This window comes from Manacus candei, unplaced genomic scaffold (genome assembly GCF_025592945.1).
Source record: "Manacus candei isolate 608988 ecotype Guabito, Panama unplaced genomic scaffold, ASM2559294v1 h1tg000128l, whole genome shotgun sequence".
Taxonomy (NCBI): domain Eukaryota; kingdom Metazoa; phylum Chordata; class Aves; order Passeriformes; family Pipridae; genus Manacus; species Manacus candei.
The window spans coordinates 205,750-233,665 of record NW_026138176.1 but is presented as its reverse complement, the minus strand read 5'-3'; the positions used below and the strand labels follow the sequence as shown (position 1 = coordinate 233,665).

General features: G+C 64.8%; 2 protein-coding genes across 2 annotated transcripts; one reads left to right on the top strand and one right to left on the bottom strand.

Moving 5' to 3' along the window:
• The first annotated feature begins 12,942 nt into the window (after positions 1 to 12,942).
• VANGL2 (VANGL planar cell polarity protein 2) lies at positions 12,943 to 21,258 on the top strand. Its single transcript, XM_051771036.1, has 8 exons — positions 12,943 to 13,053; positions 14,791 to 15,058; positions 15,143 to 15,263; positions 16,866 to 17,473; positions 18,408 to 18,544; positions 18,821 to 18,956; positions 19,637 to 19,868; positions 20,710 to 21,258. Exons 2-8 carry the CDS (start codon positions 14,988 to 14,990, stop codon positions 20,968 to 20,970), a joined length of 1,566 nt encoding a protein of 521 aa, XP_051626996.1. The 5' UTR covers positions 12,943 to 13,053; positions 14,791 to 14,987; the 3' UTR covers positions 20,971 to 21,258.
• A 2,796-nt stretch (positions 21,259 to 24,054) lies between these two features.
• Positions 24,055 to 27,855, bottom strand: LOC127462493 (mucin-2-like). Its single transcript, XM_051771137.1, has 7 exons — positions 27,810 to 27,855; positions 26,221 to 26,505; positions 25,975 to 26,076; positions 25,278 to 25,316; positions 25,097 to 25,158; positions 24,523 to 24,606; positions 24,055 to 24,412 (listed from the first exon to the last, which is right to left on the bottom strand). The coding sequence occupies exons 1-7, from the start codon at positions 27,853 to 27,855 to the stop codon at positions 24,362 to 24,364; spliced, it is 669 nt and encodes a 222-aa protein (XP_051627097.1). The 3' UTR covers positions 24,055 to 24,361.
• Positions 27,856 to 27,916: the final 61 nt, after the last annotated feature.

Genomic DNA, 27,916 nt, shown 5'->3' with positions numbered 1-27,916 from the left:
TGGATCTGCTGCCTGGCCCGGGGGGTCTCCGAGGTGTCCCCCCCCCGTGCCAGGCTGGAGCAGCCCCCGGGGGCATTCCCAGCCCTTCATTTGGGCTCCCCAAAACCCACCATTCCTCTCCCCAGTCCCACCAGTAGGGCACTGGGGTGGCCCCTCCCTCTCCCAGCGTGGGGGGGAACTGCACTTTACCGGGGCCGGGATGGGAAGGAAGCAGGAACGGCCCCTTCTCCCGGTTTCCAGCAGCTTCCAGCAGCTTCCAGCAGCTTCCAGCAGCTTCCAGCAGCCAGGAATCTCCCCTGACACCCCCCCCATTTCACAGACAGAGCAGCACTTGGGGAAAAGGAAGGGAGAGGGAAGGGAAAACGGAGCCGAGCTGAGGGCGGGAAAACTCGTTGCAGGAGTGAATGTTTTGCCTCGGTTTTGGGGCGGTTTGGGCGGTTTGAGGGTTAATTTTGCACTGGCAGTGGCAGGAGCACGAGCAGAGCCCCGGGAGGGGGGACCAGGACCCCGCTGGCTGTGCTTGGACACAACATTCCAGGTCAGGAGCAGAGCCTGGGAATGGGGATGGGGATGGGGATGGGGATGGGAATGGGAATGGGAATGGGGGGCAGTTTCCCAGAGAATGGGATGAGGCTGCTCCTCCTCCAGCCTCGTCTCCTGCCAGGCAGGGATCAGGATTTTGGGAGGCCAGAGGTGGAACTGCTGCAGTGTGAGGGGCAGGGAACCCACAGACCCCCCGAGCTGGAGCAAACGGTCCTGGGGCCGCCTGGGACCCCCTTCCCGGGGTTTTGGGCACTACCAGAGCTGTGTCCCAGCCCCACAGGCCCCAGCTGGGATTCCCGGGATTTCACACCTTTCCTGGCTCCATCCCACCCCTCTCTGCCTCCCGTTCCCAGCACCACCTCGCTCCATACCTCATTTTTCCCCCTCCCCATGGAAGCAGGGAGAAGGATCTCTACCTCTGTCTGGCTTGTCAGTGAATGTTGGACCCCGGAGGGCTGGAGCAGCTGATTCCAGAGGGCTGGAACAGCCACATCCCAGAGGGCTGGAGCAGCAGATCCCAGATCTGTCTCCCCCACCACCCCAGAGCAGAGCAGATGAGCCCACCCCTCCCCTCCCCTCCCCTCCCCACAGTCTCTGTGCCACGAGGATATTTATTGAATTAATTTATTGAGAAATGTTATTATTATTATTATTATTATTATTATTATTATTATTTATTTGCTGTGTTGTCGTGCACTTTTGGGAAAGGAAAAGGAGGAAAACGAGTGTAAAAAAATATCAAGATCACATCGGGAAACCCTCCAGGCCACCCTCAGATTCCTGATCCGTGTTCGGCTGCTCGGACTGTGCAAGGATTTATTATTTATGAGTTCACAGGGAAGGCGGGGAGGGGGGAGAAACGAATTAAATCGCCAGCACAAGAGAGATCTTGAACTCGCAGCGCTCAGCTTCACGTTTCCTGCCCTTTTTTTGTTTTAATTTTCAGCCCGCGTTTCGCCATCCCCGCGGGGTGGTGGGTTCGCTCTGGGGGAGGATGTGCCCTCCCGGCGCTCCAAGTCCTGCACCTTCGCCTTTCCCAGCCCTGCTGGAGCCCGGTTTGGCTTCGCTGGGAGCGGCAGCAGAGGGATGAGGATGCCCAGTCCCCCCTCAGCACCTCCAAACCCCGACAAACCCCCCCCGTCTCCCGCAGCCCCCCGGAATATCGGGGTGGCCCCGAGCGCGGCTCTGCCCCGTCCCCCGGGCCGCCCACCCCGGAGCCCCCCGAGCCGTGCCGGGGGTGGTGGGGGGAGATGCGGCTCCGTCCCCCGGGCCGCCCACCCCGGAGCCCCCCCGAGCCGTGCCGGGGGTGGTGGGGGGAGATGCGGCTCCTTTGTCCGCGCCGGTGCCGCCCGTCCGTCCCCCGGGGCGCGGCCGCAGCTGCTGCCCGGCCCGCTCCGAATTTCTCCGTGTAATCGATTGGCCTCGGCTGCGGGGACGCGCCGGGGGGGAACGACAACCGGGGGGCAGGGACAGAGGGGAGGGAGGGCGAGACGGGGCTGAAGGGGCACGGGAGGGGACCCCGGCGCTCCTTTTTGCCCCAGCTCGTGGGTTGAGGATCGAGAATGGTTTGGGTGAGAAGGGACCTTAAAGATCTCGTGGACAGGGACACCTCCCACTATCCCAGGTTGCTCCAGCCTGGTCTTGGGCACTTCCAGGGATGGGGCAGCCACAGCTTCTCTGGGCAACCTGTGCCAGGGCCTCCCCACCCTCCCAGGGAGGAATTTCTTCCCAATATCCAACCTAAATTTCCCCTCTGTCACTCCCCTTTGTCTGTCACTCCGATTCCCGATGAAAGCACCGATGAAATGTTCGTTTCTCCCCTTGGGATGCTCCGTGTCCCCACTCCCTGTACCCAGACCCAGCTCTTCTCCCACCCCCTCCAGCTCCAACCTCCCCACGTGGATCATCCCCGTCCCACCCCTCCGGCTCCGGGAGGGAATATTCGGGTCAGGGCAGCGCCAGCTCCGTGGCAGTGACTCCCAAACCTCCCTGGGGCCCGTTGTCCCCTCTGCCAGCCCCGGCCCTGACATATGGTCCTCATTGTGCCTCTCACAATGGAAACACTCGACACTAATTTGGATGCTGGCTCCGGCTCCGACAGATTGGGGGTCCCTCGATGTGCTTTGTGCTCCAAAAGGCAGCTCTGCCTTCCCCTCTGCCTCCCACCGTGTCCTCCTACACACTTCCCAGCTCACTCCCTATTCCCTTCTTCCCAGCTCTCCATCCCGGGCTCCTGGGACGCTGCTCCCACAGCTCGGGGCGTGGACGAGGAATGTGGCACTTCCCAGGGGAAAATCCCCCTGGAAAACGGGTCCTGGAGGTGAGAGAAACAGCACAAAAGCTGCTCAGCTGCCTCTGCCCAGCAGCATTTCCGTGTCCCTGCCCGGGGATGACACAGAGGGGACGGTTCTTGGCCCGTTTTCCACATCCTTTCCTCTCCCTAAAAGGAGCAGCCGAGGCAGGATGGGACCCCCCGGGTTGGGAAGAGGGAAGGACACCCCTCGTTTCAGCACCGCCTGAGGCCGGGCCGAGGCCCTGCGTGTGTCCCTGTCCCCCTGGACGTCACGGTGTCACCTCCCTGTCCCCCTGGATGTCACCGTGTCACCTCCCCGTCCCCAGCCGGGGGCCCTGCGTGTGTCCCCATCCCCCTGGATGTCCCGGTGTCACCTCCCTGTCCCCCTGGATGTCGCGGTGTCACCCCCCTGTCCCCAGCCCGCCGCCGAGCCAGCAGTGCCATCTGCTGGGTCCCCACACGCTCAGCCCAGACCCCTGTCACCCTCCCCGGGTTGGGGACCCCCATCCCTGCCCCCCCCGGGGAGGGGACCCCCCGTGCCCAGAGCGGGGTGAGGAGGGAGGGGACGGTCCCCGTAAATCACCGGGGGGAACAAAGCGGCCCTTCCCAGCTGGCCGGGGGGCTCCAGCAGCCCCAGCTGGCCGGGAAGGAGCTCCCGGCGCCCATTAATCACTGCCGGGGCTGGAACGGGAGCGAGGGGACAGCTGCTGGGGAATGGGGGGGGGCAAGGGGGACCCACACCCGGCGGACAGCCCCGAACTGGGGGTCGCGAGCACCCGAATTTGGCCACAGCTCCTGCGCCCCCGGGGTTACACCCCAAGGCTGCTCCAGGGGTTGAGCCCATGGAGCCACGGGAAAAGGGGGGCGGGGGGGGGACCGGCCCTGCCCGATCGTGCCCCGATACATCGCCCCCAGCCCCATCGCCCCCAGCCCCATCGCTCCCCGCGCCATCGCCCCCTGCCCCATAACCCCCGCCCCATAACCCCTGCCCCATAATTCCCCTCTGATCGCCCATCGCCCCCCGCCCCTCTCCCTCCGCCCCACAATTCCCGCCCCATAATTCCCACCCCATTATCCCCGCCCCCTCTGCCCCCCGCCCCGTCGTTCCCCGCCCCATAATCCCCCCGCCCCATAATCTCCACCCCATAATCCCCCCCCCCGTCGCCCCCCGCCCCATAATCCCACCCCTCCGGCCCCGCCCCTTCCCCTCTCCCCCCCTCCCCACAAGCCCCGCCCCCTCTCCCCCCTCCCCATTCACACCAAACAATCCATTTAAATCCAGCCAATGGGCGCGCTCCGGGCCGGCAGCGCCGCTCGCCATTGGCCGGCGCCCTGGGGGTGGGCGGGGCCCGGCCGTTCCCAGAGCCGCTCATTGATAGAACGCGGCTGTTCCGGGGATGGGGACGCGCTCCCGCCGCGCTCCCCACGCGTGGGACCGTCCCGACCCCCCCCCCCCAACCACCTCCGGGACCCTGCTGTGTGTGGGGGGGCTCCCTTGGATTGGGAACGCTTCTGTCCGGAGCAAACGGGGGTGCTGTGCCCCCCTCTGTGCGCGTGGGACTCCCGCGAGTGGCCCGTGACGGCTCCTTCCCACGAGCCCTGCCGGGCGAGGGGATCGCGCTGCTCCAAAGCACCTGGGCCTGAGCCCCCTCCCCTCCCGTGAAGCCCCCCACCCCTACGGCTCCCTGTTCTCCCTGTTCTCCCTGTTCTCCCGTCCCTCCCTGCAAAGGGGGGGTCTCCAGGTGTGTCCCCCCTCGCCCCATCCCTCCTCGCCCCCTCTGCATCCCAAGGGAGCGGGGCTGGGGGCAGCTGGGAAATGGGGCAGGGGGGCTTCCAGGCGCTCCCACCCAACCCGGTGCTGCTGGAGCAGGGAGAGGGGCAGGGCTGACCCCTCCCCGGCACCGGGAAGCTGCCACTTGCGTGCCCGAGATGCCCCGACCCCGAGGGGCTTGGCCGGACCCTCCGCTGGGCACCCCGACCCCGAGGGGCATCGCTGGACCCCCACCCCGGGCGATCCCCGGGAGCGGGACCCCGTTTTCGTGGGTGGGGGGCACCCGGTGGAGTTCACAGCCCCCACCCCAAAACAGCCTGGCCTGGCACAAGGGTGGGAGCGGGTGGGCTGTGCCCCCCCGGGCGAAGACCCCTTTGAGAGGGGGTGTCTTTGCCAGGGCCCCCCCCCCGTACCCTTCCCACCCTCGGGTGCGGAGCGGGACGTGCCCCCACGAGGGCTCTGCGTGACCCCCCCCGAGTAGGGGACACTCAAGGGGGGCCTCAACCCTCAGCCCCACCCACCCGCTCACCCCCCCTCCAAGAAACGGGGACCCCCCCCGCCCCCCGGGGGCGCCCCCAGCGCATCCTCACCCCAAACGCCCCGGCCGCGGGTTCGAGGGCCGGGGAAGCGGGTGGGACCCCCGGGGCGGGTGCAGAGGGTGGGACCCCGCGGGGCGGGGACCCCCCCCCGGCAGGATGGTGGGGAGGAAGCCGGGGGGCCTGTGTGTGTGTGTGTCCCCCCTCCCCGGCAGACAATGGCCCCGGAGGGGCGCCGGGAGCGCGGAGCGCAGACAATGGGCGGGCGCGGGGGAGCGGCCGGGAACGAGGGGGGGCTCCGGGAGCGGCGGGGCTGGAGGGGGGGGGCGCTCCGCTGGGGATCGGGGTTTCCTCCGCCTCCTCCTCCTCCTCTTCCTCCTCCTCCTCCTCCTCCGCCGCCGCCGCCGCCGCAGGAGCCCCGGGATTTCGGTGCGGGGGGGACGCGCACAAAGGTGCGGCGGCGATGGTGAGTGCGGGGGGCACCGGGGGGGCACCGGGGGGGCACCGGGGGGGGGCTCCGGGGTGCGGAGCCGCCCCGGCGCGGGGCGGGGGGAGCGGGGCCGGCTCGGGGCCGGGCTCGGCGCGTCCCTGCGGGAAGGGCCCCGGGACCGGGGACTTTCCTGGCCCGGCGGCTGCTCGGCGAGCCCCGCGCCCGGGCTGGCGCCGCGGGTCGTGCGGGGCGGGGGGGGGGGGGTCCCGGGGCGGGGGGGGCACTGTTGGTGCCCCCGGGGATGGCCCCGCTCCCCCCGGGTGCTGCCGCTTCCCTTGCGCGGGGCTCCCGGGGAGTCTCCCCGGTGGGCGATGCGGAGGGACCGCGACCCCCTCCCCCGGGACCCCCCCCGGCTGCTCGGGCACGATGTCACGGTACCCACCGAGCCCTTTGTGCCCTGCCCGGCTCAGCCCGGCGCTGCCCCCCTGCCCATCACCCCCGCGCGGGGGCACCTGCGGGGTGTCCCCTCCGTGTCCCCTCCGTGTCCCCCCCGTGTCCCCTCCGTGTCCCCCCCGCCACCTGCCCGGTGCCAGGGCGGGGTGGCAGCGCCGAGGATGGCGAGGGGAGAGCGGCCGCTGCTCCTGCCAGGGCTGGGGGTCCCGCGGGGCAGGGTCTGCCCGCTGCCCCCCGGCTCTGCCCGCTGTCCCCCGGTTCTGCCCGCTGCCCCCCCGGCTCTACCCGCTGCCCCCCGGCTCTGCCCGTGGCCCCCCGGCTCTGCCCGCTGCCCCCCGGCTCTACCCGTGCCCCCCCGGTTCTGCCCGTGCCCCCCCGGCTCTGCCCGCTGCCCCCGGCTCTGCCCGTGCCCCCCGGCTCTGCCCGCTGCCCCCCGGCTCTGCCCGTGCCCCCCCGGCTCTGCCCGTGCCCCCCCGGCTCTGCCCGTGCCCCCCGGTTCTGCCCGTGCCCCCCGGCTCTGCCCGCTGCCCCCCGGCTCTGCCCGTGCCCCCCCGGCTCTGCCCGCTGCTCCCCGGCTCTGCCCGTGCCCCCCCGGCTCTACCCGTGCCCCCCGGTTCTGCCCGTGCCCCCCCGGTTCTGCCCGTGCCCCCCGGCTCTGCCCGTGCCTCCACCTGCTCGGGGCACAGCCCCGGCCGGATCCTGAGCCGGTTTGTCTTGGTCCGGTCCTGGCAGAGCCCGGAGCCAACAGGGAGTTCCCTTCTCCTCCACACCACGTCGGCCCTGCCGCTCTGTCTGGGGCTTTATTTTTTTTCCTTGGGAGAGGGCGTAGAGGCTCTTTTTTACCACCCCCCACTCCCCCCAGGCTTCGGTGGAGGTTAAAAAAAAAAAACACACACACAAAAAAAGAATAAGAATTAAATATTATCTTCACGGAGCCTCTGGGGACGGCTGGTGCTTAATCACAGCAATTGGGGATTGTGCTGGGACCGAGCTGGGCTCCGAGGCAGCCTGGCTCAGATGTGATCCCCGGGTTTCTCCCGTGTATTCCCGGTGTCTTTGTACCGGGGGGGGGAAGCTCGGGATGAGAAAGGATGATTTAATTAGCAGCCGAGCCGCCGGTGGCTCCCTGCCTGGCCGGGGGGACCGCGGGGTGGCCGGTTTGGGGGTGAGGGTCACCACGGGCAGCCCCCTTTGTGGGAACGGGGCCGGGGCACCCCCCGCGCTCCGGCTGGGCTCCCTCCAGCCTTTGGAATGATCCGATGTGGTTCCTTGTTTTCACCAGCTCGCAGACAATGGGGCCGGAGGGGGGCTGGGAAGGGGGGGAGAGCCCATCTCCCGGCGTCTGGGCAGCGCTGGGTCGGCCCCAGGTCTCGGGTCGGGCTTAATTTTTAGGTTTCAGTTGTGTTTTCCGAGGGCTGGAGCGGGTGGCAGATCCTTTATGGCTTTATTGTCCGGCCGGGATCCTCGGGAAGGGACCTCGGAGGAAACCAGGGACCATCCCTGAGGAAACCAGGGACCATCCCTGCCCTTCCCGGGCTCTTCCCGGGCACCACGGGGCCAAAGCCGGACCCCAGAGAGGGATTCCAGCCCTGGCACCTCCAAGGGCACTGTGGTGGTGGGTGAACACGTTCCCCTCGCTCCTTGACCCCGGATAGATCCCGTCTCTGCTGCTTTTCCGGGATCTGAGGCACAGAAAATGCTGCCTGGTGGGATTTGGGAGGGTTGTCAGGCACCTGGAGCCGATGGAGCAGAGCTGTGAGGGATCTAAAGCACGGCCCTTGGTGCTCTGGGGGTCTTTTTGGGGTAGGAATGGGCCTTTTTGGGGTAGGAATGGGCCTTTTTGGGGTAGGAATGGGCCTTTTTGGGGTAGGAATGGGCCTTTTGGGGTAGGAATGGGCCTTTTTGGGGTGGGAATGGGCCTTTTGGGGCCCAGAGTTTGGGAGGCTGCTCTTGGAGAACGGGTTGAATTCCAAGGCCATGGATCTCCTCGAGCACAACCCCTGGTGCCTCCTGGGCTCCTCCTGCCCCAGCATCCCGTGGTGCCCCTTGGGAGCAGCCCGGGCCTCCTCCCTGGGCCTCCTCCTGCCTCCTGGGCTCTCCAAAAGGTTTGTCCCACCTGGAAGTGCCACTGGTGTGGTGGGAGCAGGAGGGGGCCGGGGAGGTGGGATTTGGGCAGTGGGATTTGGGCAGAGGGAAACGCTGCTGCTTGTCTCCATGGAGACATCCCCTCCCCGAGAGCCTGGGATGGGGTGGGTGGAGGATTCAGGGATGTGGGATGTGGGCTGAGACCTGTGCCAGGCGTGGAGCCCTGGGAAGGGAGGCATGGATGGGGTGGGATCCCCTGGTGTGGGATCCCCTGGTGTGGGATCCCCTGGTGTGGGATCCATTGGTATAGGATTCCTCTGTGTTGGATCCCTTGGTGTGGGATCCATTGCTGTAGGATCCCTCAGTGTCAGATCCCTCTGTGTGGGATCCCCTGGTGTGGGATCTCTTGGTGTAGGATCCCTCAGTGTCAAATCCCTCAGTGTCAGATCCCTCTGTGTGGGATTCCCTGGTGTGGGATGCATTGGTGTAGGATCCATCAGCGTAGGATCCATTGGTATAGGATCTCTCTGTGTTGGATCCCTCTGTGTGGGATCCCCTGGTGTAGGATCCCTTGGTGTGGGATCCCCTGGTGTAGGATCCATTGGTGTAGGATCCATTGGTGTGGGATCCCTCGGTGTCAGATCCCTCAGTGCACACTTTGCATCCCAAATCCTTTCCACCTTTTCCTCCAGCCCCGTTCCCGAGCAAATCCCTGCCTGTTGCCCCTTCCCTTTCTCCCCGTGGTTCCAGCTCCCACTTCTCCCCGTGCCAGGGGCAGGCAGTGCATCCCCAGTGGGATCCCAGCACTGGGAGCAGGGCTGGGCTTCGGCCCCCGGTGGGAATTCCGTGGGAATTCTGTGGGAATTCTGTGGGAATTCCCGGCCGGAGGAGCCGCGGCGGGGCCGGAGCAGCCCCGGGGACTGGCCCTTCCCTTGGATATTGGAACAATCCCGGGTGACCCTAATTGGAGGTGGCACTTTGGAAGGGATATTAAACCCCCTCCCTCCGAGCCGGCGCTGAGCGACTGGAGAGCAGAATGAGGCCCCGGGGGGGCTGGGACTGAACCCCTCGGGCTTCCCAGGGGCCTTTCCCGCCTCCCTCCGGAGCACCAACGGACCAAAAGGCTGGAATTTCGTGGATTCCCACCGGCAGTGGCTTCTCCAGAGGCGGGAAGGGCCCTCCCAGCCCGGCTTGGGGGGACTCAGCCCCGGGAATCACCTCGGGACCTGCCCCGAGCTCCCGGTGGAGCTGCAGCTCCCAGGGGTGGATGGGCCCAGGAAAAGGGAGGGAAATTGGGATTTGAGCTTCGGGAGGGGCGAGTGAGGGGAGAGGGAGGTGATTTGCCTTGGAGGCCTCTCCCTGATTCCCTGTTGGGTGGTTGGGGCTCGGATAGATGTGGGATCTGTTTTGAGCCCACAGCTCCTGCCTGGGGAGCCCATCTGCCCCCTCATCCAAGCAGGGGCTCCCACGGGGCTTCTCCTCACCAGTCACAGAATCCCTGAGGTTGGAAAAGCCCTCCTGGGTCACCGAGTCCCCCCTGTGCCCCATCCCCACCTTGGCCCCAGCCCAGAGCACTCAGTGCCACGGCCAGTCCTGCCCTGGGCACCTCCAGGGCTGGGCACTCCAAACCTCCCTGGGCAGCCCCTGCCAAGGCCTGAACACCCTTTCCAGGGGGAAATTCCTCCTCATGGCCAACCTGACCCTCCCCTGGCACAGCCTGAGGCCGTTTCCCCTCCTCCTGTCCCTTGTTCCCTTCCAACGCCCCGACGACCTTTCCCTTGGAGAAAAACCCTTGATGATAACCCACGAAGTTCCCTGAGGTCCCACCCCCCTCCTGCTCCTGGGCACCCACCTCCTGATATCCCCAATGTCCCCAGTGATGTCCCCAATGTCTGGGAAGCAGCCACAGCCCCATGTCCCCCCCGAGTCCTCAGGAGCTGGAGGGGGGAGCCCGGCGGGGGCTTCCCGGGGAAGGTGCCCATTGTGTGGAGGCACCAGGGCGTGTTGGGGTAGCCAAGCAAACAAATGTGCTGCTGCTGCTGCTGCTGCTCCGCTCAGCAGGCCCAGTTTGGCCGTTCCCAGGCCGGTTTTGGTGTCACCAGCGTGGCTGTCACCTCTCAGGGGTCCCTGGGACCCCCGTGCTGGGACAGGACATCGGCACTGGTGAGGCCACCCCTGGAGTGCCGTGACCAGCTCTGGGCCCTCAGCTCAGGAAGGACATGGAGGGGTTGGAGCAGCAGGAGAAGGGTCTGGAGAACTCCTGAGGGAGCTGGGGGGGCTCAGCCTGGAGAAAAGGAGGCTCAGGGGGGACCTTCTGGCTCTGGAATTCCCTGACAGGAGGGGGGAGCCGGGGGGGGTCGGGCTCTGCTCCCAGGGAACAAGGGACAGGAGGAGGGGAAACGGCCTCAAGCTGTGCCAGGGGAGGGTCAGGTTGGCCATGAGGAGGAATTTTCCCCTGGAAAGGGTGTTCAGGCCTTGGCAGGGGCTGCCCAGGGAGGTTTGGAGTGCCCAGCCCTGGAGGTGCCCAGGGCAGGACTGGCTGTGGCACTGAGTGCTCTGGGCTGGGGGACAAGGTGGGGATGAACTGGATGGGCTGGGAGGGCTTTTCCATCCTCAGGGATTCTGGGATTCTGTCCAGGAGGAGAACACCTGGGTGGCTCCTCCTGCTCCCTGACCAGGCCCTGCTCACACTCCTCTCGGATCCACATCAGGTTCCTGCCCCAGTGCCAGCATTCAGGGAATTGTCCTGGATTTGCAGGTGCTGGGAGAAGAGCACGGGGGGTGGAAATGGCAGTGGGTGCTCCCTGCTCCCTTCCCAAACCCTCTTGGCCAGGAGAATTGCTCAGCCACTGGATTCTCCCTCTGCCCTTTGCTCCAAGAGGATTTTTCTCCGGGAAGCCTCGTGTCCGGCTCTCAGTCCCGAGGGGAGCAAAGCAGGAGAGGATTCCCCTCAGGATTCGCCCTGGAGCTGTTTGAAACCAGCCTTTTCATCTCCAAAACGCTTGGATCTACTTTTTTATTATTTTATATTATTTTTGGGGGGGGGAGAACATTTGAATACAAAAAGCCAGCGGGTGTTTGAGGTCGGGGACTCAAAGGCAGCGGCTTTTCCGAGCTCCCCCTGCTTTGAACCGGCCCCATCCCCGGGAACCATCATCCAGCCTGGGCTTGAAAGACGTCGGGAGAGGTCAAAAAAGCCTAAAAAAGCCTCGGCTCCCCCCGGGCAGGGTTTGTTCTGACGCTCCATAATCACCCGGCTGTTAGAAGTGGGAGTTCTCCTCCTCGTTTGCATCTGGCTCCGGCTCCCGGCGCTCCCTCGGCGGCTCCCTGGGCCCGGGAAGGCGAAGCTGCTCCTCCTGGAGACTCCAGGAATCCCTCCCCAGCCTCTCCAGCGGAGTGCCCCGTGCTGCTCAACCGGCTTCTCCCGGCTCTGCCGGCCCAACCATCCCTTTTTCCCTGCTGGAGCAGCCAGACAGGCACCGAGGAGGAGCTCCTGCTTCCAGGGGCAGGACCTGCCTGAATTCCCAGTTATCCTTGGAAAACTGCTGGGATGAGGGTCACTCCCCCGCCAGCCCCTGGGGAGGAAGTTGGGCCGTTTTGGTGCGGGCAGGACGGAGGGTCCAGCCTTGGTCCGGGTGTGGAAATCCACGGATCACGCCGGAAAAATCCACCTACCCCCCTGGAAAACCCTGGGAAAGCCCCCCAAGGCCTCCCCCTGCAGCCTCCCCCTGCAGCCTGTGGTGTGGCACCTGCTTGGGAAGGACAAGCCAAGCTCCCCCAACTCGCTCCCAGCTGGAATCAGTGCCTGGTTCTCCCTTGGAATGGATCGACCTCCATCCCCCCACTATGGATCTGGAGAGCCCCCGGATCTCCCCCCACCACCAGCACAGCCAGGGGGACCCCTGGATCAGAGGGGAGAATTCCAGAGGGGCTGGAGTGTGGGACTGTGGTGGCCAAGGGGCCTCAAATCCCTGGGCTGGTGCCGTGAGACACTTGGATCTCTGGAAAATCCCAACTTCCTTTCAGCTGCTCGCCCAGGGTGGTGACACCGGGCAGGTTTGGGGGTGTCCTGATGTCCCCAGGCCACTGGCACAGCCATGGGAACCCCTGGATTCCAGGGGGGGAATTCCAGTGTGGGACTGTGATGGCTGAGGGGTGTTAAATCCCTGGGATATTGGGATATCTGGAAAATCCCGGAGTTAATTTGGCTGATCCCTCAGGGTGGTGACACCAGGCAGGTTTTGGGGTGTCCTGATGTCCCCAGGCCACTGGCACAGCCATGGGAACCTCTGGATTCAAGGGGGGAATTTCAGTGTGATGGCCAAGTGGTGTTAAATCCCTGGGAAATTGGGATACCTGGAAAATCCCAGAGTTAATTTGGCTGCTCCCTCAGGGTGGCAATGCCAGGGGTTGTCCTGAGGTCCCCACACCACCAGCACAGCCCCAGGGAGCCCCTGGCTCGGGGGTGACCCGGGGCTGCTGCCCATGGGATTGTGGTGCCTGAGGGGCGTCAAATCCCTGCCAAACCCCAAATCCCTGGAAAACCCCAAATCCCTGCAAAACCCCGAATTTCATTGGACTGGTCGATCAGGGAGGTGACCTCGGGCAGGTTTTAGGGCCGCAGGGGCGTGCAGGGGGGAATCCATCCCACCCTCACCTTCCTCCCCTGCCCTTCCCAGGTGCTCCCGGGGGACATTCCCGGAGGGATGCGGGACATTCCTGACTCCCTCCTCTCTCTCTCCGCAGCTCCACCGCGGCCCCCCGGCGCTGCCGCCCGTGCCGTGAGCCCCCCCCTCGATGCCCACCCCCCCTCGGGTGCCCACCAGCTGGATGCCGACCCCTCCGGAGGCTCCGGGTGCTCCCAGTGCCTCGGAGAGCAGCGGGACGGGGGTCGGTGCCCGCCTGCAGCCGCCTCGCCCGGACCCCCCGCGCTGCCCCTCGGGTGAGTGAGAGACCCCCGACCCCCCCACGCCCCCCCAAATCCCAGTACCGACCTCTTACTGGTGTCACTGGGGCCGGAGCTGGGCGGGGGCGGCTCCGGGCATTGTTCCCGCAGAAACCCGATCCCTGACCGCAAACAAAGCCCGGGGAAGGGGGGCCGGGGGGGGCACAGGGGGGTCTTTTCTCTCCCGGCCCCTTCCCCCAGGACGCCGGGAATGCCGGGACGCGCTCCCGGCGCCGTTCCCATCTCCCGGACAACGCTGGGAGGATGGGGGGGGGGGCGGCTTTTGTTTCCATGGTGATAAATGTGGGAGCATCCAGCGTCTGGGACAAAAGAATCCATCCTCTCACCCCCCCCCCCCCTTTTCGCCTCCTTGACCCCGGCTCCCGCTCCTGGAGGCCTCGGAAAAGAGGCCAAGAGACATTTGGGGGGTTGTTTGGTGGGAATGGCATTTCCCTGGAAACCCGGGGTGGCTCCCAAACACGGCTGGGCCCCCAGCACGAGGGGTTTGGGGCTCTGGGGGTGCCCCCCCGGCACCTCGGGGGGGTGGCAGGAGGATTTGCAGGGTGCTCCAACGGGATCCAACATTCCTGGGTTGGATCAGGCAGCCCTGGAGATCCCACGTGTCCAAATTCCCTCCCTGGAGGGGGGGACACAGCCCCCAAAGTGCCAAACCCACATCAGGGCTCTTTGGGGGTCCCCAAAGGCAGTGGGATGAGCTGGAATGGGACCCCAGGTCCTGCTGCATCCCACAGATTCCCGGTGCCTTGTGCCTGGGATCTGGGAACGGGGCTGTTTTCCCATCCCATGGAACCAGACATGGGTGGGCACCACACGTGGGATTTACACCCGAGTGGGGTGGGAGCTCCCTGCTGTCCCTGGAGCCCCTGGAGAGCTGCATCCCATTGGAATGGCTGCTCCTGGAGCCCCTGGAGAGCTGCATCCCGGGGAATGGCTGCTCCTGGATCCCCTGGAGAGCTGCATCCCGGGGAATCACTGCTCCCAGATCTCCTGGAGAGCTGCATCCCATTGGAATGGCTGCTCCTGGAGCCCCTGGAGAGCTGCATCCCAGGGAATCGCTGCTCCTGGAGCCCCTGGAGAGCTGCATCCCATTGGAATCGCTGCTCCCAGATCCCCTGGAGAGCTGCATCCCATTGGAATCGCTGCTCCCAGATCCCCTGGAGAGCTGCATCCCGGGGAATGGCTGCTCCTGGAGCCCCTGGAGAGCTGCATCCCGGGGAATCGCTGCTCCTGGAGCCCCTGGAGAGCTGCATCCCGGGGAATGGCTGCTCCCAGATCCCCTGGAGAGCTGCATCCCGGGGAATCGCTGCTCCCGGGCTCTCCCGGGGCTCTCCCGGGTGTGGGATCCGGCGCAGGGAACGTGTCCGGGCAGAGCTCCCCCCGCCCGGCTGGGCCTGGAACCTCGGCTGCACCCGGTTATTCCTCCCCTTCCTTCGGCCCCCCCCCTTGGGCACTGTCTTGGCAGTTGAACTAATGATGGGGGTGTTAATTAAGGCGTAAATCCCAGCGGTTAATTGGGGGGGGAAGGGCGGCCGGCCCGGCCCCAGCCCGGGCACGGGAGAAACCCGAAAATGCCCAGAATGACCCCAAATCCTTTTTCCTGCCGCTGTCCCGCCCCCGCCGCTGCCGGGGCCGCCTGGGCTGGGACCCTCCGCTGGGATATTCCCTGTGGGAATGCCGGGATGCCGCCGCTGAGCCTCCCCTCCCTCCCCGCAGGCGGACGAGCCCTTTTCTCCTGAGAAGAGCCCGACCCGGTGATCAAAATAGAGACCCTCAAGGTGACGGTCGACTTCCTGAAGGTGCCCCTGGGCCTGAAGAAGCCCCCCCTGAAGGAGGCCCTGCCCGCCGTCCCGGGGCCGGGCAGACCCAGAGCCCTCGGCCTGGAGCGGCACAAGCCCCGGCGCTCCGACAACATGGACAATGAGTCGCAGTACTCGGGGTATTCCTACAAATCCGGCCATTCCCGCAGCTCCCGCAAGCACAGGTGAGGGCTCCAGGGGTCCCCCCCGGCCTCGTTGGGCGCTGCCACCCCGCCCTGCCCACCCTGCAACCCTCTCCTGCCTTCCAGGGACCGGCGGGACCGGCACCGCTCCAAAAGCCGGGACGGGAGCCGGGGGGACAAATCCGTCACCATCCAAGCGCCGGGAGAGCCCCTCCTGGACAACGAGTCCACCCGGGGGGACGAGAGGGTGAGTGGGGCTTTGGGGGGGGGACAGGACGGGGCTGGCACCTCTGTGCCCCCCCCGGGGGTGCTGCCGAGGGTGGGAGCCGCTGGCGGGGGCTCCCGACACGCCCGGTGCTTCCCGGCGGAGCTTCCCGGCGGAGCGGTCGAGCCGGTTGGGTCGGGCCGGGGCAAAATGAAAGGGGGGGGACCGGCTGTCGCGGTGCCCCCGGGGCTCAGCACGGGCTGGAAAACACCCCCAGGGATCCAATCCCTAGGGATGCGCTCCCCAGGGATCAGCACCGCGCCCCACCGGCCGGAGCCCCATCCCGGCTCCCCATCCCGGCTCCCCATCCCGGCTCCCATCCCGGCTCCCCATCCCGGCTCCCCATCCCGGCTCCCCATCCCGGCTCCCCATCCCGGCTCCCGGCGGGATCGCGGGGGAGGCTCCGTGTCGTGTCTCTCGCTGGCCCACAGGGGTCCCTCGTGCCCTCCGTGGGTGCTGGGAGGGATTCCTCGGGACTCCGCGGAGCCTCATCCCGGGCTTTCATCCTCTCCCAGCCGCCCACGCCGGCGGCTCCGGCTCTTTTCGGCTCTTTTCATCCTCCCTCTCCCAGGAGCCGGCGCCGGCTGAGCCTGCCCCGTCCAGCCGTGGCATCCAGGGCTCTCCTGGGCATGGGCTGGATTTAGGCCCCCCCAAACCCTCTGCTTCCCGTCCCTCTGGAAAGCCCCGGGACGAGGATTTGGTTGAACTTGAAATAAAATTCCCACACTCGTGGAATGATTCGGGTTGGGAGGAACCTTTAAGCTCCTCCAGTCCCACCCCGTGCCATGGGCAGGGACACCTCCCACCAGCCCCAGGGTGCTCCAAGCCCTGTCCAGCCTGGCCTTGGACACTTCCAGGGATAGGGAAGCCACAACTTCTCTGGGCAACCTGTGCCAGGGCCTCCCCACCCTCACAGGGAGGAATTTCCTGGCTTTCCTGAAGAAATCCGTGGGAAAACCCACATGATGATGACGACCCTCCGAGTTTTGGGGGGTTCCAGTGCTGCAAACCAGGCTGGGAAGGGCCGAGGGAGGGGATGGACACAGGGACAGACGTGTGGGAAGGGAGGGGATGGACACGGGGACAGACGTGTGGGAAGGGAGGGGATGGACACGGGGACAGACGTGTGGGAAGGGATCAAACGGGAACGGGTGGTTTGGGCCCCGCTGCGGCCGCAGGAGGAGGTTCTGGGGGGAGGAGGAGGAGGAGGAGGAGGAGGAGGAGGAGGAGGAGACCTGCCGGGATCGCAGGGACTCCTTCCCGGGTGTGTTGGGACAGGAGCTGGGCATGTTCCTTCTGGCCCCACCAATGAGGAGGAGACTTCCCACTCCCAGAGCCGCTCTCGCCGGTGCCGGAGCGCGGAGAGGAGCCCCGGCCGGGCTTTTCCAGAGGGTCCCCCCAAATCCCTGCCTGCCCCCACCCCGGGCTGGGGTCCCACCACCCCCATGGGGGTGACGGCGCCCGGCAGCGCCGCGGGCGACGAGGTGGGGTGGGTGGGCTTGGGGCTGGGCTGGAGGGTCTGCTGAGGGCCCTGGGACCCCCCCACACACCCCGTGTAACCCTCCCCTGTGTGACCCCCCCCAGGACGACAACTGGGGCGAGACCACCACGGTGGTGACGGGGACGTCGGAGCACAGCATCTCCCACGATGACCTCACCCGCATCACCAAGGACATGGAGGACAGCGCCCACCTGGACTGCTCCCGGCACCTGGGCGTGGCGCTGGCCGGGGCGCTGGCGCTGCTGGCCTTCCTCACCCCCCTGGCCTTCCTGCTGCTGCCCCAGCTGCTGTGGCGGGAGGAGCTGGAGCCCTGCGGGACGCCCTGCGAGGGGCTCTTCATCTCCGTGGCCTTCAAGCTCCTCATCCTCCTGCTGGGCAGCTGGGCCCTGTTCTTCCGCCGCCCCAAGGCCTTCTTCCCGCGCGTCTTCGTCTTCCGGGCGCTGCTCATGGTGCTGGTCTTCCTGCTGGTCGTGTCCTACTGGCTCTTCTACGGCGTGCGGATCCTGGACTCGCGGGACCGCGACTACCGGGGCGTGGTGCAGTTCGCCGTGTCGCTGGTGGACGCCCTGCTCTTCGTGCATTACCTGGCCGTGGTGCTGCTGGAGCTGCGCCAGCTCCAGCCCCAGTTCACCCTCAAGGCCGTTCGCTCGGCCGACGGCGCCAGCCGCTTCTACAACGTCGGGCACCTCAGGTACCCGGCGGGTTTGGGGGGTCCTGGGTGGGTTCTGGGGGGTCCTGGATGGGTTCTGGGGGGTCCTGGATGGGTTTTGGGGGGTCCTGGATGGGTTCTGGGGGTCCTGGATGGGTTTTGGGGGGTCCTGGATGGGTTCTGGGGGTCCTGGATGGGTTTTGGGGGGTCCTGGATGGGTTTTGGGGGGTTCTGGATGGGTTCGGGGGGTCCTGGATGGGTTTTGGGGGGTCCTGGATGGGTTTTGGGGGGTCCTGGATGGGTTCTGGGGGTGGTGGAGTGTTCCCGTGCTGGATGTGGGGTGCAGGGGGTGTGTGTTCCTCGTGGGAAGAGTGGTTGGGCTTTGGAAGGTGAGGAGTCCCCACCAGCCCTGGAGGTGCCCAGGGCAGGACTGGATGTGGCACTGAGTGCTCTGGGCTGGGGGGACAAGGTGGGGATGGGGCATGGGGTGGACTTGAGGATCTTAGAGGGCTTTTCCAGCCTTAATAGTCCCGTGAATTGATGGACTCCTGGAATGGTTGGGGCTGGAAGGACCTTGAGAGTTGTCTCGTTCCACCTCCCTGCCACAGGCAGGGACACTTTGCACCAGACCAGGCTGCTCCAAGCCCCGTCCAACCTGGCCTTGGACACTTCCAGGGATGGGGCAGCCACAGAATAACCTGTGCCAGGGCCTCCCCACCCTCACAGGGAACAATTTCTTCCCCGTATCCCACCTCAGCCAGCACATGGAATCCTGGAATGGGTTGGGTTGGAAGGGACCTTGAAGATCATCCAGTTCCCACGGGAAGGGACACCTTCCACTATCCCAGGTTGCTCCAGCCTGGCCTTGGACACTTCCAGGGATGGGTGGCAGCCTCAGCTTCCCTGGGAAACCTGCCCACCCCTCCCTCCCCTCTGTGTCCCCTCCCCACCCTCTCCCACCCCTCTCTCCCCGCAGCATCCAACGAGCGGCCGTGTGGATCCTGGAGAACTACTACCACGACTTCCCGGTGTACAACCCCGCCCTGCTCAACCTGCCCAAATCCGTCCTGTCCAAGAAAATGTCCGGGTTCAAGGTCTATTCCCTCGGCGAGGGTGAGCTGGGCTCCTTCTCTGCCCCTCTTCTTCTCCTCTTGTCCTTCCCTTCCCTTCCCTTCCCTTCCCTTCCCTTCCCTTCCCTTCCCTTCCCTTCCCTTCCCTTCCCTTCCCTTCCCTTCCCTTCCCTTCCCTTCCCTTCCCTTCCCTTCCCTTCCCTTCCCTTCCCTTCCCTTCCCTTCCCTTCCCCTCCGGAGAGCCCGGGGTGGGATCCGGGGAGTTCCAGGCACCCCAAGGACTCCCGGGCCTTGTCTGACCCCCCTGTGTGCCCCCCAGAGAACTCCACCAACAACTCGACGGGGCAGCCCCGGGCGGTGATCGCGGCGGCCGCGCGGCGCCGGGACAACAGCCACAACGAGTTCTACTACGAGGAGGCCGAGCACGAGCGCAGGGTCCGCAAACGCCGCGCCAGGTGCGGGGCTGGCACCGGCAAAGGGGGGTGTTCTGGGGGGTCAGTCCTCTGGGAGCTGCTCTAGATCTGGGATCAGTCCTTTGGGAGCTGCTCTAGATCTGGGGTCACTCCTTCAGGAACTGCTCCAGGTCCTTGTTCTGCGGGGTCAGTCCTTTGGGAGCTGCTCTAGATCTGGGGTCAGTCCTTTGGGAGCTGCTCCAGGTCCGTGTTCTATGGGGTCAGTCCTTCAGGAACTGCTCCAGGTCCTTGTTCTGTGGGGTCAGTCCTTTGGGAGCTGCTCTAGATCTGTATTCTGTGGGGTCAGTCCTTCAGGAGCTGCTCCAGGTCCATATTCCATGGGGTCAGTCCTTCAGGAGCTGCTCCAGGTCCATGTTCCACAGGGTCAGTCCTCCAGGAACTGCTCCAGGTCCATGTTCCACAGGGTCAGTCCTTCAGGAGCTGCTCCCACATGGGTCCCCTCATAGGTTCTCCCAGCAGCCCTGCTCCTCTGTGGGCTCCTCTCTCCGTGGGTCAGCCCTTCCCGTCCATCCCCTGCTCTCCCGTGGTGTGGGGGGATCTCCCCCAGAGCTGTTTCGGGCTGGAATTCGGGCTCTGCCCGTGGCTGGGCACCAAGGGGCTCCCCCCAACCCCGGGATTCTCTCCTCCCCCCACATCCATGCCCGTGTCCCCCGTCCCCACAGGCTGGTGGTGGCCGTGGAAGAGGCCTTCACCCACATCAAGAGGCTGCAGGAGGAGGAGCAGAAGAACCCCCGGGAGATCATGGACCCCCGCGAGGCCGCCCAGGCCATCTTCGCCTCCATGGCCCGGGCCATGCAGAAGTACCTGAGGACCACCAAGCAGCAGCCCTACCACACCATGGAGAGCATCCTGCAGCACCTGGAGTTCTGCATCACCCACGACATGACCCCCAAGGTGGGCGGGGTGGGGTGGGGCAGGGCTTTGCTGGGGGGGACACAAGGACAGGAGGTTGTAGCAAGGTGGGGCCGGGCCCTGCTCCCAGGGAACAGGGGACAGGACAAGGGGAAACACGGGAGCAGGACAGAGGTTGTCCCTCTGTTCTGGGTCACACCTCGAGTGCTGTGTCCAGGTCTGGGCCCCTCAAGTCGCTTTGAGGGGCTGGAGCAGCAGGAGAAGGGGCTGGAGAGCTCCTGAGGGAGCTGGGGGGGCTCAGCCTGGAGAAAAGGAGGCTCAGGGGGGACCTTCTGGCTCTGGAATTCCCTGACAGGAGGGGGGAGCTGGGGGGGTCGGGCTCTGCTCCCAGGGAACAAGGGACAGGACAAGAGGAAACAGCCTCAAGCTGTGCCAGGGGAGGGTCAGGTTGGCCATGAGGAGGAATTTCCCCCTGGAAAGGGTGTTCAGGCCTTGGCAGGGGCTGCCCAGGGAGGTCTGGAGTGCCCACCCTGGAGGTGCCCAGGGCAGGCCTGGCTGTGGCACTGAGTGCTCTGGGCTGGGGCCAAGGTGGGGATGGGGCACAGGGGGGACTGGGTGATCCTGGAGGTCTTTCCCAAGCTCGGTGCTCCCGGGATCCAGCCAGAGAAGTGGGTGTGACCCCGCAGGATCAGCACAGGGGGAACCAGGGACGTTTTTCCGGCAGGACCTGCCGAGCAGCTCGAGGCTGCAAAAAGCAAAGAACCCCCCAGGCTGAGCCACGGGAAGGCGACACTCCCGTGACATTCCCGTGACACTCCCGTGACATTCCCGTGACATTCCCGTGACATTCCCGTGACATTCCCGTGTCCCCTCCCTCCCCAAGGCCTTCCTGGAGCGGTACCTGACGGCCGGGCCCACCATCCAGTACCACAAGGACCGCTGGCTGGCCAAGCAGTGGACGCTGGTCAGCGAGGAGCCGGTCACCAACGGCCTCAAGGACGGCGTGGTCTTCGTGCTCAAGCGCCAGGACTTCAGCCTGGTGGTGAGCACCAAGAAGATCCCCTTCTTCAAGCTCTCGGAGGAGTTCGTGGACCCCAAGTCGCACAAGTTCATCATGAGGCTGCAGTCGGAGACCTCGGTGTGAGCTGAACGGGGCTGGCAGAGGGGGTCACCCGGGACACCCTCCCCGCTCCCCCCCGGCCCCGCCGGGGCTCGGGGAGGTCACCTCGGGGGGTGACCTCAGGGGGGGTCACCTCGGGGGTCAAGGACCCGAAGGACCTTGGGCAGAACTCCGGGAAAGCGGCTCCGGCGCCCGCCCGGGCTCGTGGTCACCCGCCCTCCGCCCCGGGGTGGGCTCAGCCCCTTCTCCTCCTCCTCCTCCTCCTCCTCCTCCTCCTCCTCCTCCTCCTCCTCCTCCTCCTCCTCCTCCTCCTCCTCCTCCTCCTCCTCCTCCTCCTCCTCCTCCTCCTCCTCCTCCTCCTCCTCCTCACCCAGGGCCTTGTAGCATCTCCCCAGGGGAAGGAGCAGCGCCGCTGACCCGGTGCCACCACTCAAGGGCTAACCCCAAACCTTCCTCACCAGCGTCCCCCGGGGCACCGCCGGGATCTTCTGCTCCTGCCTCCCCCTCTTCTCCCCGACCTGGCTCTGGCCTTAAACCACTTCCAGCTCGGCCTTTGGGGCTGCTTTTTTTAACCCTAGAGGGGTTTTTTTTTGTTGTTGTTTTTAGGGGCGGGGGTGGAGTATTTTCGTGAACGCCTCCACGCTCTGTGGCTGCTACAAAAAACTTCCCCTGGCATTCCAGGACACTCCAGGCTGGAGGAGCCTCCTCCTCCTCCTCTTCCTCCTCCTCCTCCTCGCCTCTGCTGACGGTTTTTTAGCAGATCTGATTTGTTTCCAGAGGAGCAGAAGGTCGGGTTTGGGGTTTCCACGGGGGTTCTGCCGCTCCCGAGGTGACCCCACATTCCCGCTTCCAGCAGCACCTCCCTGGGGCTTCCCGGTGTCCTCGGGGCTGGAATTGCAGGCAAAGCAGCTTAAACCACCTCCTGGGCTCCAGCCCTGGACCTACAGCCCCGAGAGGCTCCTGGGAGGGCTCAACAAGGTCCTTAATTAACGTCCCCCGGGTGTCAGTGGCCCCGTGGCCGTCCCACGGAATTCCCGCCTTGTCGGGACCTGGAAAACTTTCTGCCTTCTCCCGGTTTCTGTTAAAGGTCTCAAATACCTCACGGGTTCATTTTCACCTTTTTTTTTTCACGTTTTCCCACATCCAGCCACAGCAGTGGGAGTCTGGGGCTGGTCCCTGCGGGGTCAGTTTGCTCGTGGAGGGGCCGATTTCCCCCCCGAGGAGCCGGGTGGGATTTGGGGGTTGGTTTTATCCTAAAAAAGCACTAAAAGGGTGTGAATTTGGGGGGGAAAAGGGGAGGGAGGGGCTTCCCCAGCAGCACCAGTAGCAAAGTCCCGGTGCTGGAGGGGTCCTGTGGGGTCCAACCCCACCCAAGCACTCGCTGCCCGGGCTTGGCCTTCCCGAATTCCAGGGAATCCCCGTTTTGGGGGGATTTCTGACCCCCTCCTGCCGCTCCCCTCGGGAGGCCGAAGGACCCAATTCCACCCCCCCCAGTGGGAGCCCGTTTTTGGGGTGTTTTGGGGCTGTTTTCCTACAAAAAACAGACCGAAGGGTCGGCCCAGGGAGGGGGGGTTTTTCCACTCGGGAGTTTTAAGAAGAAGAAGAAGAAAAGAAGAAAAAAAAAAGCCTTTTTTTTGGGGGGTCCGTTTTCGGGGTTGGTTTGATTCCTCTCAGCAGAGCCCAGACCTTGTGCATGCGTTGTAGAAAGTTGTAAAATGTAAAATTGTTTTTTAATATATATTAAAAAAAAAAAAACAAAAGCTGGTTTTTACAGTTTTGCAGCGGGTCGGAAACTGGCCCGGCAGTGGTAGAAGTTTGGTTGGTGTTTGGTTGGTTTTTTTGTTGGTTTTTTTTTTTTGTTTTTTGGTTGTTTTGTTTTGTTTTGTTTTGTTTTTTCATAGAGGGACTAAAATTGTACATTTTTTTTTTTAAATAAAATAAACCTGTTTTGACTTTTTTTTTTTATTTTCTTCGTCTCGGGGGCTTTATGGGGAAAAGGGCTCAGGGTCTGTGGGGCCAGGGATTTGGGATCTGTGGGGTCGGGGATTTGGGATCTGTGGGACCAGGGATTTGGGATTTATGGGGTCAGGGATTTGCGATCTGTGGGGTCAGGGATTTGGGATCTGTGGGGCCAGGGATTTGGGATCTGTGGGGTCAGGGATTTGGGATTTATGGGGTCAAGGATTTGGGATCTTTGGGGTCAGGGATTTGGGGTCTGTTGGGTCAGGGATTTGGGATTTGCAGGGTCAGGATTTGGGATTTATGGGGTCAAGGATTTGGGATCTTTGGGGTCAGGGATTTGGGGTCTGTTGGGTCAGGGATTTGGGATTTGCAGGGTCAGGATTTGGGATTTATGGGGTCAGGGATTTGGGATTTGTGGGGTCAGGGATTTGGGATCTGTGGGGCCAGGGATTTGGGATTTGTGGGGCCAGGGATTTGGGATTTATGGGGCCCGGGCTGTGGGGTCTATTCTGCTGAGGTTTAGGGGTCTGTGGGGCCAAGGATTTGGGATTTGTGGCTCCAAGGTCTCGATGGATCCCCGTCCACCCCTCCAGGTGTCCTCGTTTCCTCCCCCACAGCCCGACCAGCCCCTCCCCATGACACATCCCCCCCTCCCCACCCCCCCGAGCCCCGAATCACCAGGACCCCCCCTTGGGGTGTTTCCTTTGGCTTTGGCACCTTTTCTTTCCCCCGTCCCCCCTTCCCACCCCTCGGGGGTGGGGGAACATTTTCACCGTCCCCACCCCCGGGTGAGTTCATGGGTTCTGAGGAGCTGCTGCTCTGGGGGGGTCGGGAGGGTTTTTCCACCCTCTTTGGGGTTTTTTTTTGTCCCCTGTTTGGGTTTTTTTTGTCCCCTGTGTGAGTGAGAGAAGAGCCCCCAAACCTCCTTCCCCCAGAGCCCCCAAACCTCCTTCCCCCAGAGCCCTGGGGGGGAAAAGGGACGGTGTGGGCTGGGCACGAGGGGATGAGTGTCCCGGCAGAGGAATTCCGGGGGTTTTGGGGTGAAATCCCGCTTTATTGGCTCGGCTGTGCCACCACCCCGAGCCCTGAGTGTCCTACAGAGGAATTCCGGGGGTTTTGGGGTGAAATCCCGCTTTATTGGCTCGGCTGTGCCACCACCCCGAGCCCTGAGTGTCCTACAGAGGAATTCCAGGGATTCTGGGGTGAAATCCCACTTTATTGGCTCGGCTGTGCCACCACCCCAAGCCCCGTCCTGGCCCGGGGGGCACGGCACACGCGGGTCCCCGTCCCCGTCCCACGCGGGTCCCCGTTCCCGCCGGGATTTGGAGCATCCATGGGACGGGCCGGGGCCGCTCCCCACGCCCGTGGTCCCCCCGTGCCCGCGGTGCCCCTCGGGGCGGCCTCGCCTTCCCCGGGGGTGGGTCTGGAAGCCACCGGGACCCCCCCGGGACCCTCAGTCGGTGTCGGGGTCCCCGGAGCCGCCGGCAGCTGGGGGGGAATCGGGCTGGGAGAAGGAAAATCGGGTGCTGGGGGGGCTACAAACCCTGCCGAGGGGCCGGAGGGGCCGGAGGGGCCGGGATTCAGCCGACCCCTCGCCCGGAGGGAGGGCGGTACCTGCGGCTGGGGGGGGTCCGGCTCGCAGAAGGCGGTTTCTGTGTCGTCCGCGGCCGGGGGGGTCTCCGGTCCCTTCCTCTCCCCCTGTAAGAGGGGCAGGAGCTGCTCCACGGGTACCCCAGAGACAAGGGAGGGACCCCCGGGGGCAGGAGAGGGATCCCCAGAGATAAGGGGGGACCCCAGGGACCAGGATGGGACCCCAAGGACCAGAGGGGACCCCAGGAACCAGTAGGGACCCCGGGGACCAGGATGGGATCCCACAAACCAATAGGGACCCCAGAGACAGGAGAGGGACCCCAGGGACTTATGGGGACCCCAGGGACCAGGGGGGACTCTAGGGACAGGATGGGACCCCAGGGACCAGTAGGGACCCCGGGGGTGGGACCCCAGGGACCAGTAGGGACCCCGGGGGTGGGAGAGGGACCCCAGGGCCAGGAGGGCTTTGGGGAAACTGAGGCCCGGGCTGGGACCTGGAGCCCTGGAGGGGCCGGGATGTGTCTCTGAGCCCTTCCAGCTCCCCAGTCCCCAGGAGAGGATCCCTGTCCCTGTGCCTGTCCCTCTGCCCCGGGCTCACCTGGGGGGCTTCTATTATGGGGGTGGTGTCGTGGGCAGGGGGGTGGTCCAGGACCCCCAAATCTGCAAGGCAAGGTGGAGCCACAGGGAGCAGGTCAGTGATGGAGCAGGGAAAGACCCCTGGAACTCGTGGAAATCCTTCTCCACCTGCTCATTCCCAGCCTGGATGGATCCCACCTCACCTGAGGAGTCACTGCCAGCCACGGCTCGGTCCCGGCTCCCTGTGGGCCCCGACAGACACGGGGGTTACAAAAGGAACTGGGAAAATCCCACCAAGACCCTCCCGGGAATAACCTGCCAAGGCCCAGTTCTGATTGATTTGCAGGAGGGGAGGAAAAAAAACAATAAAAAAAACCCCCCGAGCCCGAGATTTGTGTGAGCACAGGAGGAGAAACCCCAAAAGGGGGAAAGGGCAGAGGAGAAACCCCAAAAGGGGGAAAGGGCAGAGGAGAAACCCCAAAAAGGGGGAAAGGGCAGAGGAGAAACCCCAAAAGGGGGAAAGGGCAGAGGAGAAACCCCAGAAGGGGGAAAGGGCAGAGGAGAAACCCCAAAAGGGGGAAAGGGCAGAGGAGAAACCCCAAAAAGGGGGAAAGGGCAGAGCAGAAACCGAGAAGTGCAAAATTCAGCAGAGGTGGGAATTTGGGACTCCTGGGCTTTCAGAGCCGGGTCCCAGCAAGGGGGAACCTCACAGGGCTCAGCTGTGGCCCAAGGGGGTTTTTGTTTTTTGGCTGGTGGGCTCGTGACCGGGACCCCCCCCCGTGGGTTCTCCACCAGAACAACCGAGTTTTTGTGACACTTCTCAGTATTTTGAGGATGTGGGCTGAGAGGCCACTCTTTCCTGCCAGCCCAGCTGAGCCAGGGGAAGGGGGGAGCTCTCACCTTCCCCCTTTTTCCTGTGGTAGGTGAAGAAGAGCACGAGCAGAGCAACCCCCACGAAGATGAGGGGGGACCAGTACCTGGCGGGAACTCCCGGCGCGCTCTCTGCGGGGAGAAACGGGGGCTGTGGGTCTGGAGGGGGGGCTGTGACGGGCACTTTGGGGGGCCCGGGGCGTGCAGGGCCCTCCGGGGGGGTGGCACATCCCCCGGGATTGGTGGCACATCCCTTCCTCTCTCCGTGGCACTCACGGGTTTGGTTCCTGGGGGCTCGGCTGGGGAGGGGGGTCCAGGGAGGGGTCGGGGGGTCCGTCGGCCTCGTCCTCGGGGTGGGCACATCCCTGGCAGTTGTGGGGGGGCCTGTGGTGTCCAGGGGGGCTCCTGTGGTGTCCAGGGGGGCTCCTGTTGTGTTCAGGGGGGCTCCTGTGGTGTCCAGGGGGGCTCCTGTTGTCTCCTGGGGGTCCCCAGTTGTCTCCAGGGTGACATCCTGCCGTGTGACATTTTGGTTCCCCGGCTCCTCTTCCTGGAAAGCTGGAGCTGGGAAGGAGGGGGGTTAATTCCTGCCAATCCTCCCCCAGCCAGAGCTGCCCCCGTGGGTGAGGAGTGGAAACCCTGCCCCACATCCCTCCAGCTCAGGGGGCTTTGGGACAGAGGTGTGGGGCCGGGGGGACGTGGCTTGGAGGGTGAAGGGTCTGGGGGGGCCACACTTGGGGTCACTTGGTCACTGCTCAGCCTGGAGGAGACTGAGGGGAGTCCTGGGGGGGCTGCAGCTCCTCAGGAGGGGCAGCTCCAACCCCTGCTCTGTGGGAACAGGGACAGGAGCCACTGGAGCTGTGCCAGGGCAGGGTCAGGTGGGATTTTAGGAATAGGTTGGACCTCAGGCAAAGGTTCTTCCCCCAGAGGGTGGTTTCTGGGCACTGCCCAGGCCCCCCAGGGCAGTGGGCACGGCCCCAAAAGGCTGCCAGAGCTCCAGGAGGGTTTGGATGATCCTCTGGGGCACAGGGGGGGATGGTTGGGGTGTCTGTGCAGGGCCAGGGGGGGTGGAATCAATGACCCTTTCGGGTCCCTGCCGGCTCAGGATGCTTCGAGGGGGCTGCTGAACCCACATCCTGCCCTGTTCACACCTGAGCAGCCCCCCCGAGACAAACCCCCCCCCCAACCAAACCAAACCCTGGGCCAACGGCGCCGTGGTGGTTTCGGGGGGGGCCCAAGCCAAGGGTTGGTTGGAAACTCAGCAGCTCTGGGGCTTGAGCAACAACTGGTGGCACCAGGGGGGGTGAGGACTGTGGGGGTGAAATTGGGTCCCCGAGCAGAGGGTCTTAAAATAGCAAAAAACACCCCCAGCTGGATCTTAAAATACCAAAAAACACCCCCAGCTGGATCTTAAAATGGTGGGATATCAGAGGGTAGATGGGGTTGGATCATTAAATCCTGGGATATCAGAGGATAGATGGGGTTGGATCATAAAATCCTGGGATATCAGAGGGTAGACGGAGTTGGATCATAAAATCCTGGGAAATACTGAGCTGGGAGGGACCACGAGGATCATTGGGGTCCAACTCCCGGGCCCTGCCAGGAATCCCCCCCTGATTAAACCAAAGTCCCAACAAAACCAAGTCTAAGCAAAAAAGCTCAACGAGCACCCCCGAGGGGAGGGGCAGGCGAGGTTTTAGGCCCAGCTCAGTGCTGGGAGAGCTCAGGGGGCCCCCAAACCCCGAGCCAAGTGGTGCCACCTGAGCCTTGTCCCCCCTGCCCTGCTGCAAAGGGGGGCCCTGGGGGTGCTGCACCCTCTGCCTCCACATCACCCCCTCCTCCTCCTCCTCCCCTCCAGCCCCACTCACCAGTCCCGGAGCAGAGCAGGGCGAGGCAGAGCCACCTCGTCCCCATCCCGCTCTCCCCCGCCGCCGCCGCCCCTCCTGCAACATCTTCCTTCCCCTTTTGCTTTTGT